Source organism: Embiotoca jacksoni, unplaced genomic scaffold (genome assembly GCF_022577435.1).
Source record: "Embiotoca jacksoni isolate LCO1_2020_lvr unplaced genomic scaffold, fEmbJac1.0.p SCAF_3, whole genome shotgun sequence".
Classification (NCBI taxonomy): Eukaryota; Metazoa; Chordata; class Actinopteri; family Embiotocidae; genus Embiotoca; species Embiotoca jacksoni.
This window is the reverse complement of record NW_027185381.1, coordinates 14,567,548-14,588,748: the sequence shown is the minus strand read 5'-3', so window position 1 is coordinate 14,588,748 and position 21,201 is coordinate 14,567,548. Positions and strand designations below refer to the sequence as shown.

Here is a 21,201-nt window from a genome sequence, read left to right as displayed (position 1 = left end):
GTGATTGTGGCTAATTAGCAAACATTTGCATTCTAACATGCTAAACTATTATAGTGCACCTACTAGACATCCGGATATTAGCATTGTCATTGTGTTTCCAAACCAGCATTAGCATTTAACTAAGGAAATGGAAGACAATAAAAACAGCTCATCGCTAGTTTTACATAACAGAGAAAAGAGTGTGCATCTAGTTAAGACCATTTCAAATGCTCTATTTAGACAGTAACGATGACACAAACACCCTCAGAGACACATGCACAATGAAGATCATAGACACAACTGTTAAACCCTAAACACATGTCACTACTTGGCCTGAAAACCCATTTTCCTCAACACGGCAGTGCAGTTGTTCAACGCTAGCGCTCTTCCTAAAGTGATTTCTCGTGCTAGACGTGGGAAATAGTTTCTGATCATAATTACAAACATTACAGGGCACTGAGTGGAATTTTCTGGACGAAAAGAGAAGATGCTTGCGACTGAGTGAACTACAGCGAGTGAGAGACAAATGAAGACAGAAGGCAAAGAGTAGAGGAGAGGAGAGTAGAAGAAGAGAAAAGTAGAAGAAGAGTAGGAGAAGAGTAGGAGAAGAGAAGAGTAGGAGAAGAGTAGGAGAAGAGAAGAGAAGAGAAGAGAAGAGAAGAGAAGAGAAGAGAAGAGAAGAGAAGAGAAGAGAAGAGAAGAGAAGAGAAGAGAAGAGAAGAGAAGAGAAGAGAAGAGAAGAGAAGAGAAGAAAAGAGTCCCAAATAACGCATTGGCTTGTTGTCTTATATATCCAGACACGCAACCTAATGAACCAGAAATAATGAAATTGTTTTCCTTTAGTGATTTCTTGCAGCAACTATTTTCTTCATGGAGTGTCAGAAATTTATGAAACCTGCCATTAATAAATAAATTTAAAAAAAACATGCGCAGTGTACAAATTGCTCGTTTTGTCCAACCTGAAGCCCCATGCAGTACCCTCGGAACTGCTGTTCAAAAATAGGTAGTAGCCAAATCTGGTAGAAAGCCTCTTTCTCTTAAGTAGTGTATTTTGCACATTGTCCGTGTCGTAAATAAATCGAATAAACTAAACTACGGCATGCGATAGAGAGGCAGCAAATTTCCATATTTGGGAAGAAAACAACAACAAATATGTATAATGTTATGCTTGAAAAATAACTGAAACAACTAGCAAATGGCAAAAAAAATGAAATTCCTTTTTGCTCCATCAAATAATGTGAAAAGTTGGAGATTTGTTTATTTTTAGCTCTAGTAATAAATGATTTATTATCTGGACAGTGCTAGCAGCAGGCAGTATTACACAGGAGAAATATACAAGCACCAGCTGAGCACTAGCATCATGTTTGCCAACTGCAAATCCTGTTACAAACCAACATCCTTTCTTTTTGACCTCAGCACCAAGACAGCGAGCAACTGAGACAGATTGCATGAAGTGTGAGCAGGGTTAATGAAACCATCAATTTTACATTGCTTTCTAAAACCTAAAAGTAGTGAAAAATAAAAACCTGTATAAAACATTGTTGTTAAAGAATTATTACAACAACAATTTGAGTATGTAAAATGACACGAGTGCCTTATCAGAAAACCACAGATCTTTCCATTGATGATCTATTTGCAACAGCAGGAAAATGTCAAATAGAACAAGTAGACTTTTAGTCCAACTAAAGATGAAAGTTGCAGCAGTAAAAGCATACATTTTTAGTTCATCAGTTGAATTTAGAAAAAAACATGGTTGCAGAAATACCCGTCCACAAGGTCCAAGCGAAAATACATAAAGACAAAAGTGCATGGAGATGCCTGTCTGTTTAGTAAGAGTTAGAAAATAACTAAAAACCTAAATGAAACTGTGTAATGGAAGAATGGTTGCTGTCATTTATTACATTAAAAAAAAAAAAAAAAAAAAAAAAAAAACTGGGCAGAGCAATCTTCTAATGGCCAACACTGCACTTCTGTTACTGCCTTTAATCAAAGCACATTTGCTGAACTGAACCAGAACCCACAGTGGACAGCTGTCTTTGCGTATTGTGTGTTTCCACTGGCCAGCCTCTTTGTCTCCTGTGTGTGTTCATCTATCTCCTCTCCAGAGACACTCATCTCATCTGACTGCTGCGCTGACACACACACAAAGGAAAAGGAGACCGATTGCATGCATGAATAGCCGTTAGTGTAATCAGCAGGCCCAGACACACGTGGAACAACGGGAGCCACCAAGGCCTTTATGTGATGCAAAGATGGGAGTAAAATATTGACTGATGGACGATATGCCATGCAAATATATATATATATATATATATATATATATATATATATATATATATATATATGCATTGCACACAGACACACATAATCCAGGCATGCAGTGCAAACACACAAATAATGACTCTCATAAAGTAACTCATCTAACTTCCCATTGGAAAAACATAACTCTTTCATTGGAGGAAAATTATCCAGTGTGGGTGGCAAATTGGAATTATATGAATTAAACATCCGAAGGGTAATTTTTCAACTCTAAATATCAAAAACAACCAGTCCGCCTTGTCTCACCGTTTTGTTGCACCACTGCACACAGCTGTCTCAAAGCGCCTCCACTCTCTGCCTTTCTTAGTTTTCATAAGCGGATTTGTTCAACTGTATGCCATGGCACACCTGAGAGAGAAAAGCACATACTGTCACTCTTTTGAACAGAGAGATAAAAGCCAGTAAGGGAGATGAGGACTGAGCTGCATACGCTCTCGGTGCGGCTCAAGTATCCCTCTTCACAGGCTCCCAGCCACATCTGCACGAAGATGACAGGCTCTTGTATTTCTCCGACAGCGACGCACTCACTGGCCAGAGTGCAGATGGCTTTCCTTAATGACTCCTTTCATTATGATGCTCAAGATCCGCCACCTTCCTCCTGGTAAACAGCGCCAAGCCGTAAAACACTTTCTGCCGGCTCCTTTTGCTTCACCAGAGATAACTGTATATTTATGAATACTAAATAGAACATTTTAAGGAGGGTTAAAGTGCTACAATTACACCCCCATTTCAGTACAATTATACTTGTTTGTCAATACTATTATATGCACTTGTGTTCAAACGATGATGATTTGGTAATACAGAGCTCTATGTGTGCTGACAAAATGTCCCACATACCAGCAACAATTTTCTAGAATAAAATAAAATTTTAGCTTTAACATGAGACTGTCAGGACAACTTAACATGTTTAAACTAGACACTGGTGCACCCCTCTGATATGCTGGATCATTTTGCCACCTATTGTTACCCGATAAAGTGGACTGAATATCTGCCATCATAAGACCAATCAGGATTAAATACAATTTATTTTTCAATGCCTTTAAAAAAAAATGCAGGGTTTCCACTATTAGTTCTATAGTGGGCAGCAGGCCAACCAAAATGCTCCCACCGAGTTCCAAGCAATGAGCTATACAGATTTTAAACTGGGGGAAAAACGGGAGCACGTAGCGTGCTGGTAATTGGTATTGACTGAGAAACAGCTGGATCATGAATCCAACACATTTCAGCTTTACAAATTTAGCAGTGGGCACTCGTTTAGTTTTACATTCCTAATTTTAGCTGCAGGAGCAGAGACGTGCTTTGTCCTCTTTAGCTGCAGTGGACAGGTTGTGCATTGAGACGCACCCGAGACATTGTGGTTATGCTCATGCTAATGTTGTGTCTCGAATCTCAGGACACCCCTTATTTCAGAGATGCCAAAAGCTTTCACTAAATGCTTCTTAAAAGAGGGACCTTCAGTGCACTATTAAGTTCGCCACTGAAATTCTCAGCCCTGTCTGCTCGTTTTACTTGTGTTTTATTTACACATGACTCACTGTCTGGTGGAGTATCTTTTAAACAGAGCGATGCACAAAATGGATACTGATGCTCTACAAATGCAATGTTTAAATACTGTTTATATACGGTAAGTAGAAAAGAAGCTGTTACCAAACAGTCATTCTATCTGCTGAACACAAAGCCTGAGGGACCTGACAGTTCTTCATTAAATGACCTTTTTACCTGATACTGAATACATTATATGTGAGAATATTCAGACGAGACAAGTCAAAATTCCAGTCAAAATAATAGTAGTGAAGTAATACGTCAATCTTCTGAAGCTAAATCCCAGAAAGGCTGGATCCATGAACTCAGCTGTCTCGTAAAAAACAATGGAACAACAAATCAACCACTTCAAAACTTGGATTGCCCACTAAAAATATCAGCACAAGGCCCAAAAAAATTCCTAGTTATAGAAAGTTAGTATCAATAACATTTATTAAATGCCGTTTTCTTGTATATTTGATAAACGGCAGCATTTCAGGAACACAGCTGGAAAATAGACAGAAACGAGTTGTCGCTCTGACCTTCAGAACATTTGGATATTCTGATACACTTGTTTGTGTATCAGAATATCCATTGCTGTTATGGAAATAGATGATTTGCTGTCATTGTTTTGACAGCAAATCATCGGTTTCCATAACAGCAATGAACATTCATCTTGTTATAGAACCGAGATCGCACAGAGCACAATGAACAAGTAAACCTCCCGAAGAGACGAATAAGACAGAAGACACTGAGGCGTGGACGGAGGAAAGGGGAAAGGGAAGAAGGAGGGGAGGTATGGCAATCATTAGCTCAAAAAAGTCCCGCAGCGAGACTGTATGCAGCTATACCACAAGCCTGATGATACCGACAGAGGAAGAGGTGACCCGTGGAGTAGACGAAGGAAGGATGAAATATTGAGAAATGACAAATGTGTTTCATAAACAATGATAAAAAAAAAAAATGCTCCTTTGTAACACATCAAACTTCACTGCAATGCAATGAAGACTGGGAGAAAATGACGCTCTTACACACTCATTGTCAGGACTACTGTCTTTCACAACATTATTGGCTAGTAGGCCCACAGAAGACTGTCACGGCTGTCAGACCACATCTTGTTTCAGCTCAGCACCTGGCCTATATGCTGATGCCACCCGCATGAGTATTAATCTCCATCACAAAGCTACTTTTGTGTTGGAGAGAGTGACCACGGATTATTTACAACAAGCAAAATTGTTGGACTGACAAAGGCTAAATATTCTCTGATCTGATCTGATCAACCATGTGATCATAAACTAAATATCTTATACAAGATAAGTTTATAGTGTCTGAATCTTAAACCCAAAAGATTGCAGATCACTAAAATTCCAGCCTTATGTTGAACAGCCATCAGCAAACAAAAAGCACAGCTCTGCTGTTTTTCCACTCTGAGTTTCCCTGTGCTTCCTCATTAGTCTGCGGAGGCACAGCGAGAGGCACAGAGAGAGACAAAGGCTGGATTCTCTCATACAGTACAGAGTCCCAAGGCTCAAAGACAAACAGGAGCAGGGTGATGAGGGAGTACTAGAGAGGAGAGGACAAAAACTAAAGTCTTACCATGGATAGAAGCATTGTGAAATGTGTTTAATCAAACCTCTTGCAGGAATGCAGCTCAGTAATATAGAGCAGTTGCATCATGATAAACAGTAAATTATGAAAACTAAATTAAACTTTAATTGCAAAGCTAATATATTTTTAAACAAAATATTCTGTACTAAAGTCCAGGGCAAAAGCATAGCCAAAAAAAACCCTCTGTAATGGCATTTACTTCTCCCTTTATTTCTGTTTGTAAACACAGTGGAATACATTTTGCAGAACATGTATCACAATTAATATTTGTACCAATATAAAAATCAAATTTTTGTGCCCTCCATCAGCAGGTCTCTATAACGCTGTGATGGAGCATGAAATGGTCAAAACACAAAAACATGAGGGCAGTTACACAACAAAAACTGCTGTGCACAGAATTAATCTCATTACAATACACAACCCGATATCCAATATAGAGTTGTTGTCCTCCTACAGTACACGCTGAGCCTGATATAACACTGCAATTAAAATTCTCTTTGATACTAAATTGCACCCACAAACGTCTTGAGGTCAGAGTCTGAAGACGTCTCTTATCGGATTCCCTCTGAGGCTTGTGGTGGTGTATCACTCCTGTGCAAACATGACTGCAGGTTACAAACACTCTTGGTTATCTGTAATTGATCAAAGCTTGACTTGACGCCGTTTTCTCCTTTTTACAATGTGCTAAGCAATCCAAGGCTCTCCCTCTCACAGTGCCTACCAAGAGTTGCACTGCACCATGTGAACTCATTTATGAGGCCAATGAAGTATGTAAATATAACCAACAAGCTGTGCAATGTGTTTGCATTACTATGGCTGGAGGCAATCTCCTTTTAAAGTGAACCTTGTCCTGAGCGGGAACAGGATCATCAACACTGCCCCGCTCCTGTCCACTTCTCTCATTAGCAGACCGGTCGTCACAAGGATCTATTGCTCTGGTAGGGTGTTTAATATTCATGCTTTCAGGTGGGGCAGAACCTCAGGCCTCGCTGTCATCACACAATACATCCCAGACAGCACAATGGAGGGCTCAGCAGACTGCTCCTGACACACTGACAGACTGCCTCCCTGCTCTCCATCCAGCCCCCACACACACGCACGCACACGTGCGCGCACACACACACACACACACACACACACACACACGCGCGCGCACACACGCACACACACACAAAGAGACACTGGGGAATATGAGAGGGTCATTTGGCTAGACAGACCCAAACAAGCTCTACACCCACATAAATGTGGCCTAAACATAAGAGGACAGCACAACAACTAATAAGGAGTGGATGACATTCATGAGCGAAAATAGAATAAAGTGTTCATGTGTGTGTGCACTCCAATAAGTGTGTAGCAAAAGAGCCATTTGGTATTTTGTCTTCAGCTAAACTCTTTCATGAATTCCAGAGAGCCCATTGCAAGTCAGGCAGAGTTTAATTTCCATGTAATACTCCGCTGTGTGTGAGACAGCAATGAAACACAAGAGTGAAGATTAAGGACCACATCCAAAGCCAGCAGCGGAGCAGCAGCCCTTTGCCGCCTTGACACGATGCACCAGCGCTTTCATTATCAACAAGAAGTGACTGATAGAGTGGAACTGGCAAGAGGCTGCTCCCACATATTAAATCCCCATGAAAGAGACTGGGGAGGACTGCGAGCCGGGGCTGTCCTGCCCCGCTCTGCTGTGTAGATAGACACCACAATGATGTAATCCTTAATCGCAACCAGCCATGCGCCACAGGTTCAGCCAATCATAACACCGGTGCGCAGTGATGCTGGTAACACACAAGTGACGTTCTCCTGAGATTACTTCTCATGAAACATTCAGACATAGCACACATTTTAATCATTCATATGAAGCAAAGCAACAGTGTTAGCCACTGTGAGCTCAGAGCGCACACACCTGCACACAGACGAGTCCACTCTTTCAACCCTGGTGCATTATACAGACCTTGGGCTGGACACTTCAGAAGGTCCTCACAACGAAAAGTCAGCAGAGAGAGAGAGAGAGAGACACCTGCAGTCACCATGGATCTCTGAAGTGTCACCCCTGGACAGCTTAAACTGGAATAATGCATCATCATTGTTCTGAGAAAGCTAAATTCACTAATAAAGACCTTGAGTTCAGACGATTTGATGAATATTTGAAAATGAATATACTCAAATACCTTCATGCGATCAGTGACATCGAATTTTTTGCTACTGCCTACTGTGTCCGTCGCAATAAGTCTCATTAAACGCCTGTTCAAACTTGTGTCCTTTGATCAGAAAGTTCCTGATTTATATCAAAACTTAGCCAATTTATACCATTTACGAGTCCATGCGTATGTTCATAGATTTACATTTGAGAACTTTTTTTGTTAAATCCATAGTTTGCTTTTATAGCACTTCTCGAAGTAAGATTTTTTTTTAAAAAGTCCTTTTGGTGCTGACTTTTTCCACGGCAGACATTTTGACTGGTCACCGCACAGGTGTTACTGATGACACTAACAATGTGTCCCAGTAAGCAATGAGAGTGAACTAAGCAATACCCGGACCGTAAAACCAACAGTTCAACAGAATCCAGCTGTCATTAATTTTGTCATTTACACCAGTGCTTTTCCAGTAAAAACACATCTAGTACAGGAACTCAAACACTACTGTCTGAAAATATTAAATAATATACAGCTCCAGATGCACTTTGTAATTATTTTTGTACATTTTAACTCTTCAAGTGAACTTTAAGAAGCAAAGCCAAACATCTCCAAAGTTAACAGAAAGACTGCCTAGAATAGCAACGACAAGAACAATATCACAGGAGTTACGAGGCCGAATGAGTATCATGGGGAACAGCAGGACAGTCCCAAGGTAGCCCTGACAGACATGGCATCAATCACCTCACCAGCAGTGCCCTCCGATGGCATTCAGGGAAAAAACTGCCTTCCTGTGACTGTGAATGACCAAGTCTTTGTCAGGGCTTTTTGGAAGAGGAATCCTGACCACTGAGTGATCTCACATTTTGCCAGGGCCACTGTGGAGTCCCCGTAGCAACAGCTGAGATGCTGGCACTATGCTTCAAAGCGAGGCACCCCTCAATAGACACACAGGCTACCATCCCCCGGCAGCCTCCTCAGCAAGATGTCAGCAGATCTCAGGAGGACTTGAAGAGGATTGATTTCGCTCACAGCTGTAGAGTGTTATAAAACCCTGCGCCAAGTCTTTATTTTCTTAACATATTAGTAATATAAGTGACACTCCCCTGAACACTGTTGGCTATGGTTTCCTCTAATAAAACTAAGGGAAAACATAGGTTCCACGGGGTGTAAGGTATAATTAACTCGGCATCTGGAAAAGATGTTGTTGCGCTTCTAATTCATGAGGAGCACAAGCACAAAACAGTGGTGGTTTGAGAAACACATTTACACTGGTAAAGGAGAAGTTATGAAGACTCAAATTCTTAAGGCCAACTCAGGATAAACAACCTGCATTCAGATGTCTCCGACTCATTAATAATGCATCTGACAGAACTGCACTGGAATAATGTTTTTGCTTCAGGAGAACACCAACAAACAAAAATGAGTGTATTCTGTATGTACAGTGGGTAAAACCCAATGTCTTTCATACACTTATGTGGTCTTTTCTACACGTGAGTCGTCTGTTTGTCAGAAATGACAAAACTGTGAGGGACAGCTAATTCTCAAACTGACACTCTGCTGCAGCATTGCATTAAAATCACAGAGGAGAAGAGACCTGAGGGCGAAAGAGGATTTCAGGCACTTCCATCAACCTGCAAATAGACGAGAACTAAATCTACAGCGCTGTGTGATGATAAGTGCTCACTTCTCCTCCTCTAAACATACTGGAAAGATCCATAATTAATTCAAACTTATGTTCGTCCATTACAGCTGCTTTAAAAAGATGGACACATTTTCTTCTGCTCTTCTTTTGAGAGCCCTCAGTGCCCTGCTTTTCTTTGGTGCACGCTTATTTTGTGCTTCCAGTGCTGCTGCTGACGGTGGCTTTATTATGCAGAAACCATGGGGATGTCAGTGTCTTTAAGCCAGGGGCAAATCTGAATATGTAGCCATTAAAAAGTTTAAGATCAGAGTGTAACGGAAAGAAATCCCGTGGGAATAAAATGCCTGCACTCTGGAAACAGGGCAGGACAGGTGAAAAAAGAGAGACGGAGACTGAAACATACAAAGAGAAAGAGGGTGCTTGGGAGAGACTGAGAATATGACCTGCGTCTCACTTTGCATTCCCTGGTCCAGGTGTCCCGGTAACCAGGGTGATTTTGGTTTTTGGCAGGCCATGAAGCCATAAGGGAGGGAAGGAAGGAAGGAAGGGAAGGTAAAGTTAGAACTCCATTAGAAACACACCCCAGAGATGTGGCTGGTCAGGTGGATTATCCTGCTCTCGCCCTGCAGCCAGGTTAGACACAAGAGATAATCAGCATGCCAGACAGTTACAGCAGAGCTGGAGCATTCTCCTCTTTCACTCCGCTCCCCTCCTTCCCTCCACTCTGGTGACGTCAGCCACCCGGACCACACGACTCTGCTGCAAACAGCACACCTGCTGGCTTCACAGTCCATCTGGCCCAGCTCCATCTCTTGCTCAGCTCTCTGGGCAGAAATACAGGTCTGTTTACAACCTGGGCACACAGTCACGATCCTACAGTTACTGCAGTATCTATTTCACGCTTGCTCGAGGGGGGGTTGGGGGGGGGGAGAGAAGAGATTGCAAAATAGCAGGCTGCCGATGACAACAAATATCAAAGTGACAGAAGTCAGGCATGTCTAGTTATGTTTCACTGTTCCACATTACAGGTTAAATCCCTCCTTGTAATGTGGTGGAGTGTCTTTATTGTTGCTGACTTGGAGAAAATCCTCTCCAAGGATTTCCTAACAGCCCTTTCCTACAAAGGTATCCACAAATGGAACAATGTTGTCTTGTAATTGAAGTGACAGGCCCTCGCACCTACTTTTGATCAAGTCAGTGTGAACATGAAACTGCACAATCATCAAAGCTGGGCTGGTAGTAATGAGACAAAAGGCAAAAAACGACATGTGTTTAAATATCAGGACCACGGCTTGCTTTCAGTTTCAAAGCAACGTGCCCAAGATGATGGTATCAATAGTTTCTACAGTTCAATAGTTCTTCAGTGTACTAAATGCCCACTTTCAGGCGGGGACGCACACACAAATGCTGTGCTTGCTTAAATAACAGCATGCAATCCTGCATCCAAATAGCATGGCACATTTTGGATATGCTCCTTTCAGTGTAGAGAAACATTGTGTAACTTCAGATGCGTGTTTCATGGGATACCCTCTGTGCATCACTCATGTCAGAGGTTCAGGGGAAACTACATGAGCTGACAGCACTACATCTACACTACCAATTACACATGAAAAAAAAAAAAAATATTCAGCAAGACCCTACCTCAAGCTAAGTAACAAAAATATATTGAAGAAAAATGTTCCTATTCAGTCATTAATTTCTGAGGATATTGTGCTTTTAGCATCTCCTCAGCTTGAGCTTGAGTGAAATGCCATGTTTGTACTCCAGCTTCCTTACGTCTCACATCCTACCACCGAATTCCCTGATGGTTGAGGCAATAGTGGGTCATGTGTGGGGAACATAAACCGCTGATTTAGATTTATACTATTCGACGCGACATAAAAAAAATAAAAAAAATAACCACGCATTTCTATTCAGAGTCTACAATCGAACTTGGCTGACACCAGCAGCGGGACACGGAGGCACTGGCTGTCCCTCTGCTCAAACACTTGCCTGCCAGGTCAGACACAATTGCAGCACTATTCACTATGCAGGGTGGATAAACAGTGGTCGACAGGTGACTAACCTGAATGGTGCACGTATATTCCGTATCATCCAGCAGTCTGACCGTGCAGCTGTATTCCCGCTCAAGATTCCTGATGCTGCCACTCATGAATCGGCTCAACATCTTCTCGGGAGAATCGCCGCTCTGCGTCTACAGGACCAGAACAATAAACTCAACACCAGCGTGCAAGTGAATGTCACATTGACCGCATTCCCCGGTCCCCGAAACGACCAGCAGCCACGGATTCATGCACCGAGGCGTGCAGCATTGTTGTCCCGTTAAGTTGTCGTGCTGTGGGCCCGCGCTGAGAGCACAATCCAAGGATGCCCGCATCCAGATCCAGAGGCAGCTCAGCCTTGTTGTGTGTCTGTCTGTGGCCGAGCCGAGGATTATCTCTCACCATTCGCCGCTGCCACTTGAGCAAGCGGGCGGGTCCCAATGAAAACTGACGTCAAAGTGAACCAACGGGAGAGTGTGTGGTATCTTCTCTGTGTTTTTCCAATTTCCAGTGTTGTTTTTCTTACGCCGCAATTTTTCCTGACCCACGAAGCAAATGTTTCAAAACTAGCTTCTGCTATAAAACATCTACCACAGATATTTAAATTAAACATAGTCGCATATTTTACTTAGGCTACGTTATGTTGAAGAACTACTCACTGATGACTGCAGGTTTTTTTTATTCCATTTTAACCAAACGCTGTGGTGATATTATTTTTGTCCGACCCAGACAGCTTGGAGACTCTTTATAGGTTGAGAAGTATAAATGAAAAATGAGTCTATGAGCGTAATCAAACCTAAATATTCTTTCACTCGATTTACAGCCTGCAGTAAGGAGCCCCAGACACAATAGCAGAGCATAGTATTATCTAGCACTTGATGTGCCTTTTGGGGCAGTAGCTCATAACCCTTTGCAAAGAAACAACGCATGTCAGGTTGACCTAAAACCACTGGCCTCAGGTGTGCACAGCACTTCCTCTTTCTGTGTCATAGTGGATTCATATTGAATGTGTTGGACTGCCACCTACAGGCCACTCATCGTCATTGCGCTCTAATTTATTTGTCATTAGAGTCTTATCATGAAAATCCATCCGGTGTGCAGCCTGTACCGTTAAGGTTTTTTTTGAAGGAAAGGAAAGGTGAATAGTGGTGTAATTATACTACTTCTTTAACTCAGTTATTTTCAAATTTACAAAACGTCAATGAAAGTGGGACAATATATAGTTGCTGGGGCTAACATGGAAATCAGGGGCGTGTATACAAGGCATATTTGAACTATTATATATATATATTCTTATTTTATATATCGAGATATGGACTAGTGTAATATTGACTTACCCAATTACTAAACGGAAAACCCTAAAACTAAACACCAACTGATGGCTGACGACCTGCCGTGACCCGGATTCGAACCGGGGTTGCTGCGGCCACAACGCAGAGTACTAACCACTATACGATCACGGCGAGCTACCGGGGGGGGGGGGCTCGTGACGATGAGCAGAATGTTGTTTTTAAGAATATCGAACAATTCACTAGATTCTATTGATGACGATCACGTTTTCACATTTGTTACGTCGCATCATGACTTGAGTGTGAATGCATTCACTTTTAACGCGAAAAATGTTAAGCTTAGCCACACGTGTAACGCGAGCTGTGGTAATTAACGTCAAAAAAAGCAATGCTAATATTATCTAAAGTTGGTGAACCAAAAGTATTTAAAACGAATTTTACTTAGCAGACTCTTTTTTTTTTAAACGGCAAAGTGTAATAACAAAGTTGTTTTTTTTAGCCGATGTTGTGCTAACCTGTTGATATTTTCCAGCAGTACTTCGTCCCGTTTCGGTCCGATATAACGTTGACGCTGGCTTGCTGTTTGTGTGTATTTCTGTGTTTTGTTCTTTCAAGACTACACTGAAACCGGTGGTGCAAAGTAACTAGATAAATAGATAGATAGTTACTTTATTAATTCCATTATAAATACAGGAAAAGCAATAAAACAACAGAGTAAAAAATATTAAATATAAAAATGCACAATATATACAATAAAATAGAATATTAAATTAAACTAACTATACAATAGTGCAAGGATTTAAACAAAAGAAAGCAAACAATGTGAAAACTGATGAAAGTAGTTGTATTTATTGGATAAATTATTGACATTATGTCTTCATTTGTTAAATTAGGCCAGCCAGCTTGCCATTAATGGAAAAAGTTTCATACACAAGTAATGTTTTATAAGTATTATACAATTAATGCTGAAATTATAGTACAGTGTTAATGTGTTTTCAGTAACGGGCTAAGAATTGAAATGACTCATTCCTTCAACATCATCAATCAAGTAGCCTAAGATGCATGATCAGTAACTGTAAAAAAACAACATTAAAATTTCCAACTAGTATTTACAAAAGTAGGACCCGACAGGTCTAATATTGCAGGATGTCTTGCAGTTCATTCTCATCGTTCTCCTCGGGTTCATTGCTCCATGTAATTGGAATTTTAGCAGCACACACCGCCTTTCTTGTGAAAGGGCGACGTGTACCAGCCAGAGTCTGATGCAGCACAGCTTTGCTGCTTGAAATGTTGTCCAAACTTTGAGCAAAAGCACCTTCTTGTTTCTTGTCTTTCGATGTATGATTTCTCCTGGGTGCTCCACAGGATGCCACCAGAGGCTTTCCAATGTCCAACAGCTGGCTTTCGGTCTGCCGCAGCTTACTGTTTGTGTGAGTATAGTATAGATCCACCTTGATGACCATCGACTCCTAATAAAGGCAAATGACAAACAAAATACATTTATTATAAAGAAGTAAACACTTCATGGAACAGAAGTGGGACACATGTCATTGACTACGTACCTTAAGTTTTTGTAGACCACAAAGTCTCAGAGTACAGTCTGGATTATCAGATTTATTAAATAGTAGAGAGTCCATCTCCTCTGACCTGTCAGACCTGGAAAATATGTCTTCCATTGGCTAAGGATTCAAAGCACAAACAATTGCATTAGTATCATTAGTATATGTTAACCAACTTCATCAAAATAAATACATAGCTATTTACAGTGTTTTGGCACCGAATTATAGCTAGAAAGCTCTGCAACAGTTAAATAAATCAGCCACTAGATGTCACTATGGTCCAAGATTCTGTCGTCAAACCTAAGGAAGTATTGCACAATAGAAATGCAGCCGATTACTACTTCCTGCTTTGTCTGCAGTAGCAGCATGCTGAAAGCCTATATATGGGCAGCACTTCCTCAGAAATATGAAGCATCAGCATGAGTGGTCATCATTGAGAAATTTTAACTGGCTAACGGAAACTGACAGCAATCTGCTGTGAGCAATGTGGAATTTATGATGCACATAGAATTTGCGGTGTTTGAACCCAGTTTGGACTTCACTAGCTCATAAAAAACAAAAGTTTATATATATTACATATTATATATAGCCTATATTGAACATTAATTAAGTTGTATGTCCCTATCAAAACTACCTTTGTACACCAGTGTCACTAAACATATCTATTAGGCTTCCTGTTTGGATGACAGTGACAGAATGTCTGATAGTTTTAAGTAAGAATACATATTTACAGGTATGCTACTGAGAATGACGGTGCAGTCCTCAGTCTGGGGCCCTGTGGTCTTTACGGTGGCAAAAGCTACCAAGACGTTGGAGAACAAAGCTGAGAAGCAGACTTCCACTTCCACTCCGCAAAGAAACATCCACCGCTTCTTTCGTGGTAGCTCTGAAAGGAGATTAAAAAAGGTTTTTACATTTTTTTTTTTCAAAAAAAGATTAAAATCAAACAAAACTTTTAATTCCCCTCTACTTTGTTATCATCATGGTATTAATTACAGAGATACAGCAGTTATCTTTTAGCAGAGCCACAGATAAACCACTTTGGGGACTTTCAGTCGCTGTTATTTTAAGCCACAGAACCTTTTAGTTTAGACTGATGGCGAATAAGGAGATTCTCAGATCAGCCTACTTTATCAAGATTAAATTTTACAAAAGAGTTAAGTAAAATTGAGGAAGTTTGAGGCATCAAAAATGACTCCCTTCCATTAAACAGGAAAAATACACTTTGTAAAATAAACGAGTTCCCTGTTTGGATTGATCAAAAACAATGACCAGCTGATTTGTGAATGGTTCTGAAAATACCTCACTAAACCGCAATATCACATGGTTTGTCACTTGTTGCATAGTAGGAGGTGTGAGGAAGACTAATCTGAACAACTTCTCACTCAGGGGCCCACAGATCAAGAAACAGAAATGTGTTTTTTAATAGAAAGTTAACTATAACTGGGGTGTAAAACTAGATTTACATATCTCATCTTCAGTAGTGAGATATGAAATTTTTTTTTTTTTTTAAAGTTCCCTCTCCTCACCATTCGCTTGTCTCCAGGAGGCATCTCGAAGGTGTACTTCTCTTGTGTGGCCGGTGGTCCGAACTGGATCTACAAGGGATCGAGGTTCCTTTAGGGTGTGTTTGATCTCCACCGCCTGCTTTCCTGTGACAAGAGGGTCTCTGCCTAGATCTGATGTAGAGAAAGGAAGAAAGTGCAGATAAATATGATGGCAATACCTCCACATACAAATTTATATTCTTTTTCCCTCATTGTACTCAGTCCACTTTAAACAATTTAAAGAAAATCTACACTTTATTTAATGCTCGTAACTTTACGTGCTACTCTTTTGATCATGGGGTTGCCAGAGTTTTGCAATAGCAGTGACTGAGGAATGCGTGAGTTTTAGACAACATTCATCTGATTCACATGGCTGCATTTGAGGAACTTAAGGAAATTTTAAAATGAGATGGTTAATATTCACAACAATTGACTGGCGTAAATTAGTTTTGGGGAAGCCTTTTCTATGAGATTCAAAACATGCAAACATGGCAGTCACTACAAAGGCTGAATGGCTAGACAATAAAGGAAACAAGTTCAAAGAATTTGACAGATTTATGCTTGGCTTCCAAGAACATTGGCACAATAAAATGGATGTTAAACAGCATCTTGTCATCTAAGTTAAGACCAAATTGTCTCTTTGAAATAAAAAAAAAATATTAAAATTTAACAGTAAAAGGAACAAAATCTGAGATAAAATTTCCATAACCAATGATACATTTGTTCTACTACATATGTCCTCATACACAGACACACAGTGCTGTCAGCAGGGCTTCCTCTCCTGCTCGTACTGATTTGTGAGTGAAGCCGTGAGAGCAGTGGCAGGGAGTGCCCAAACGGCAGAGCAGCTGTCTTGCAGTCTGCAGTTCTTGGGTTGCTTTCTGTTCTCAAGCCAACAGTGTGAATTTCCAAAGAATGAGGTCACACGCTAATGGCACCTCGAAAAATGATTCTACCAGGGGCCAATCAAAGAGACAAACATGCTACCAAGACAGGACAACTTGATAACTACTCACAACGTTAAAATGAGTGCCAGCGATGTTAAAACTTGTGTGTGGTCCATCCAGCACACTAAAGAACAACATGTTCCCTTCAGTTCTGTTTACTCTTGATCTGAAACTTTCAGTCTATCTAATTATGACATATATCATTCATAAACTCAATGGAAATGGAAAGGGTTTATACATTTTGGTCTCTGAGCTGATTTGAAGTTTATTTGTACTTATATCTTAAAAACTACTGATGTTAGTATCAGACATTATGGTAGAAACATGTCCACCTGCTAAAAATCACAGCATGGTCAAAAAACTCCACCTGTTGTTACAGCAACACTTTTAAATTAGTTCTAGGCTGAAACATTTCAAATTTACTATTATGTTTACGAACCAAAATGGGAAAAAAAACAACCTATCTAACCACTAAAATACTCACCCTCAGACACCTTCTCTAAGACATGTGTGACTTTCTCAGACTGTAGGATATGCTTGTTTAAGTACTTCGTGAAGATACCAGTACTTTTCCCTCCATCCTGGACCTCGTACGCCTCCGCATCTTCACATCTGCATAGTTAATAAAGGAAATGTTCCACAAGCACAGGTAAAGATTTAGTTCTGCTTTTCAAAAATATACTAAACTTTCCATTCAACAGCAAGTTGACTGATATGGAAGGACAATAATAACTGCACTTGCACTATTAAACCAGTGATTTAGTTTGTTTTCTGTGCAGTTAAAAATTAAAAAGTACATACGTGGCATAACCATAAACTGTGTTCCCACTGGGTCCCAATGGAGTAATGACTGATGGTATACAGTCCTGGTTGTACCTGCAGAAAGTAACATGCAGTTTTTAGAAGATTAAATCCTGACTTGATGCCTTTTATAGCAACTGTTATGTAAGTATGTGTAATCATCAGTTTACAAATAAATCTGAAACCAGTAATTACGTACTGCACTTACCATTTTCTACAAGTATCCAGTAGAATTACACTCAGTGCAGTCTGCCTTTCCTGCATGCTGCGCATGACCCTCTGCACACAGACGCAGTTCTCAGTTCGGTACGGCTGCGGAGCATCAACAGCCACCAGGTAGTTCTTCCCTGCATGCTCATAGCCATGACCCGCATAGTAGAAAAGGCCTGTCAAGGAGGATAAAATACACATTTAGTTAGCACTGTAAAACCAGAAGAATTGTAATCGCACTGCATAGATTCTGCATTCCTGGAATTAATACTATAAATTGTTTGATGGTCACACACGGCGGCAAAATGATGCCTAATTTCAAAAACACAATGTATTTCAAAACACAAATACATTGGTTATTAACCCATGTTTGGTCATTAACCAAATAAAGAGAGAACAGAAACAGGCAGTATTATTCTGATGCATCATGACTGTTCTTTTCGAATTTTTTTAATCTGGTCATCAACACAATTTCATATTACTGCTCTATCATTTAAGTGGCTTACATCACCTGAACAATATGACTAGTTTCTTAAGCTACAGTATATACTTGTATGTATTACTTCATACACTACAACACTGTACTAACTAATTATCAAAGTTTAGCTGACTTTTAGTCTGATTGTCCATTAACCTCTGCAAATACAATACATAAATCTACAATCTTCAAGTGTTACATGCAGGCAGGAAGTGGCATAGGCACTTGTTTTTACCTCTTATCTGCCCACTCAGTCACACATACATGTAGAGTAAGACACTATGAACCCATCCACCCATGAACCATGACAAAGCGGAAACATCAGATAAAGGCCCCACAACATAACAAAGGAATTGACAATTACTCAGATCCCACAAGAATCGTTAAATGCTAATTTGGACACGGTACATATAAACAAATTATAGTCACCATAAACTCCTCGGTCAAGGAGCTGAATGAACTTGTCAATAGCGGCCATCATCTCCTCTCTGGTGAGATCCAGCAAGGAAACAACTCTGAAGCTAAGCTGTTGCAGGTGGTTGGCCAGCTCGTGTACATCCATAACGGGAGCCATTAAACCCGGGTGGTGGGAGTAATTCAGGTTGCCAATAAGTAGGGCAATTTTATCAGTGGCTGAAATATAGATCAAAGTGAAATTGTGATCAAAGCAACACATGGAAGTTCCAACAGTGGTAGTTTTTCCTCTCCTGCACACTAAAAATAGCACGACAGAGTTCGTGTCCATTGAACTGTACCTGTGGGTGCTGCTGGAGGAAGACGATCAGTTTGCACTGGAAGAAAAACAAGTACAAAATTAGTATTTGTTGACCAGAAACCTAAACTAAAGTACAAGTACTGATTCTGTCTGGTGGACACACTGGGCGGTACAATCGGTGACATTATTTTTTATTTACATTCACTGCACATATCACAGTGTAAGTCATAAACATTAGAAACACTGCAAGGGGTAGTTTCACTTCAGATCACTTTCCTGTCTTGTGTCTAAGGCTCAGAGCAAGTACTATTTGGAGTTTAACAACTTCCTTTTTAGTGTAGGTCCTTTAAGAAATGGGAAAGTACCTCCAGCACAATGGAAATAACATAAAGCTTTAGATATAAATCAGTGGGATGAAAGAAGTGTGAAGAAATGTGTTTTTTTTCCACACTTCTTCTATTGAAAATGGAGAAAGTACAGTCAAAGGAAAATACAAAGGAAAAATTAGGAAAAGACAGATTTTTACAGAGCTGATATACGTAGTTTCAGTTGTGACTTACCAATGTCAACATCGACCGGCTCACTCCATCTCTCCTCTAGCACATTAGATATTGAGCACAGGTATGATCCGCCATGTTCAAATGTTGCTTGATCAAACTGCAAGTAAAATTTATCATATTGTTTGTCATTGTGTCCATTCTCTTGCAGGTATTTTTACACAACCACAAATCAAACTTCTCGTAAAATATTAACCAAATGTTATGAAAAGTTGGTTTGTTTAGTGAAAGGTATGTGATTCAGAGTCAGTGAAATGACAGTAAATGACGAAACAGTGTAAATAATCATTATCAGCAGTGACGTAAGTAAACACTCGCTTGCCTTGCTTCCTTACCTGCAGTGTGTCACTTGTCTTGTCCCGCAGTAGCTGTCCATTTCTGTACCACTGGTAGTGCAGAGCAGGGATGCCAAAGGCAGCACAGCGGAGGGTGACTTTTGTACCTATTCGTACAGTCTGCGGTTTTGGGTTGATAGCAATGTGTGGTTCACCCTGCCAGTCCACTGGCAAGGCTGATGTTTGAAGAAAAAGAGACGGAGGTTAAAACCCCACAGCAATAAACTAGTAATAATACACATTAAAACTCAGGCATGCAGGCTGACAGGCCAAGGCTGAGCTGCAAATATGCAAAACCACAAAAAATTATGAAAGCACCAGACTACTACAGTATAAATTAACATGATAACGTCACAATACATTACCTGATTTATCAATGTCCAACACCTTCACCTTCACCCAGTCACTGAACACCCAGTTACCAAAGTGGTCATTCACTCGGCACACGTAGAGCTCTGTGTTCTGAGCTTTGATGGTCAGATCAGCTTGAGTACCACCACACACCTTAGGGGTAAAAAAAAGACTCAGTGAAAATATAATATATGATAAAATAATCTACATAATGTTTTAATTTTAACATTAGAATAAATACATACACTACAAACATAAACAGAGAGATTCACAACAACAAACACTTCTTACACACAGAAGAAAACAATCCGTAATTCAAAATGCTTGAGTATAGTATTTTACAGCCACATACTTCCTTTTCATGTTCAGAGAACCACTGGTAACTGAGGTCACCTTTTCCCTCGGCACGGACTCGAAGAGTCACTGTGTAGCTCACAGGTACACAGACAGAGACAGGATGGCGCACGATGACGATTTCTGAAACAAATCAAGGGAGAATGTCAGTCATCTGAAATCACACTGCGTTGTGACTATTTTTGAAAAAATGATGGTGATGGAGAGAATATAACATAGGCTACTTCTGATCATTATGTGACAGGGTTTGGGGCGCGATCCAGTCATCAGTGCATTTTCTTCTTTTCATTAATAGCCTGTAAGAAGTTAAAGATGAGGATCATCATATACAACAGCCACATGTGGAAAAGCTACAGTTACAAAATGAATAGCATTAGGAAACCGAAGTAAATAAGAAATCGCTGTAAACTTAATGTTAAGCCTTAAACCCTAACTTCTCATTTTTAGTGAAGTCATATGTAACTGTACAAGTTCTGCTAGAAACGTCCTAATTTAGACAAGGAAATGTTCGATATGATCATAAAGATACATGTTTTAGTGCATACTTGCCGTCAGCCTTGTATCAGTTGAGCTGCTGTCGGACCAGAGTCTGAATATGTTTGCCTATTCTCTTTTCTTCAACTATATAGCGTGAACTCATTCCCATTTCCCGGAACAAGACAGTGCAAGCACACGCATTACCGTAAAGCTGGTAATGTGGGAGCATCCTTTAGAACATGAATAGTCAAATTTCATTTGTGGTACACAAAAAAACATAAACGCACTTTCAGTTATAAATGAACTTGATTTCTTATGCTGAAAAACTCCCAAAT

The 21,201-nt window shown here is 40.3% G+C and overlaps 2 protein-coding genes and 1 non-coding gene across 6 annotated transcripts in view; all 3 read right to left on the bottom strand.

Annotated features, from left to right (window-relative positions):
* The window catches only part of LOC138206732 (FERM domain-containing protein 5), a 63,710-nt gene extending 52,048 nt beyond the window's left edge, over positions 1 to 11,662 (bottom strand). For all 3 annotated transcript variants that reach the window (XM_069163675.1, XM_069163677.1, XM_069163676.1), the window contains exon 1: positions 11,270 to 11,662. In XM_069163675.1, coding sequence (XP_069019776.1) covers positions 11,270 to 11,371 — 102 coding nt within the window. In that variant the 5' untranslated portion in view covers positions 11,372 to 11,662. The remainder of the gene's footprint in view (positions 1 to 11,269) is intronic.
* Positions 11,663 to 12,637: 975 nt separating this feature from the next.
* Positions 12,638 to 12,709, bottom strand: trnah-gug (transfer RNA histidin (anticodon GUG)). The gene has a single exon. It is a non-coding gene; the product is annotated as a tRNA-His (tRNA).
* A 652-nt stretch (positions 12,710 to 13,361) lies between these two features.
* Positions 13,362 to 21,025, bottom strand: malt3 (MALT paracaspase 3). Of its 2 annotated transcripts, none has more exons than XM_069163432.1 (15): positions 20,939 to 21,025; positions 20,614 to 20,685; positions 20,388 to 20,512; positions 20,050 to 20,188; positions 19,685 to 19,860; positions 19,353 to 19,449; positions 18,833 to 18,868; positions 18,507 to 18,710; positions 17,598 to 17,775; positions 17,390 to 17,464; positions 17,073 to 17,200; positions 15,624 to 15,773; positions 14,826 to 14,980; positions 14,098 to 14,214; positions 13,362 to 14,004 (listed from the first exon to the last, which is right to left on the bottom strand). In XM_069163432.1, exons 2-15 carry the CDS (start codon positions 20,654 to 20,656, stop codon positions 13,669 to 13,671), a joined length of 1,959 nt encoding a protein of 652 aa, XP_069019533.1. In that variant the 5' UTR covers positions 20,657 to 20,685; positions 20,939 to 21,025; the 3' UTR covers positions 13,362 to 13,668. The 2 variants fall into 2 exon arrangements, with proteins under 2 accessions (XP_069019533.1, XP_069019534.1); XM_069163433.1 differs by having other exon boundaries at positions 20,935 to 21,015.
* Between the last annotated feature and the right edge of the window lie 176 nt (positions 21,026 to 21,201).

What these genes read in the sequence shown, in the direction of transcription:
- malt3 (XM_069163432.1), bottom strand. Translation starts at nt 20,656, where the DNA reads ATGACTGGATCGCGCCCCAAACCCTGTCACATAATGATCAGAA. An exon ending in AGACAAGTGACACACTGCAG is followed by an intron (nt 19,450 to 19,684) that starts GTAAGGAAGCAA and finishes TTTTACTTGCAG; the next exon opens with TTTGATCAAGCAACATTTGA. An exon ending in CTTAGAGAAGGTGTCTGAGG is followed by an intron (nt 15,774 to 17,072) that starts GTGAGTATTTTA and finishes TCTCTACATCAG; the next exon opens with ATCTAGGCAGAGACCCTCTT.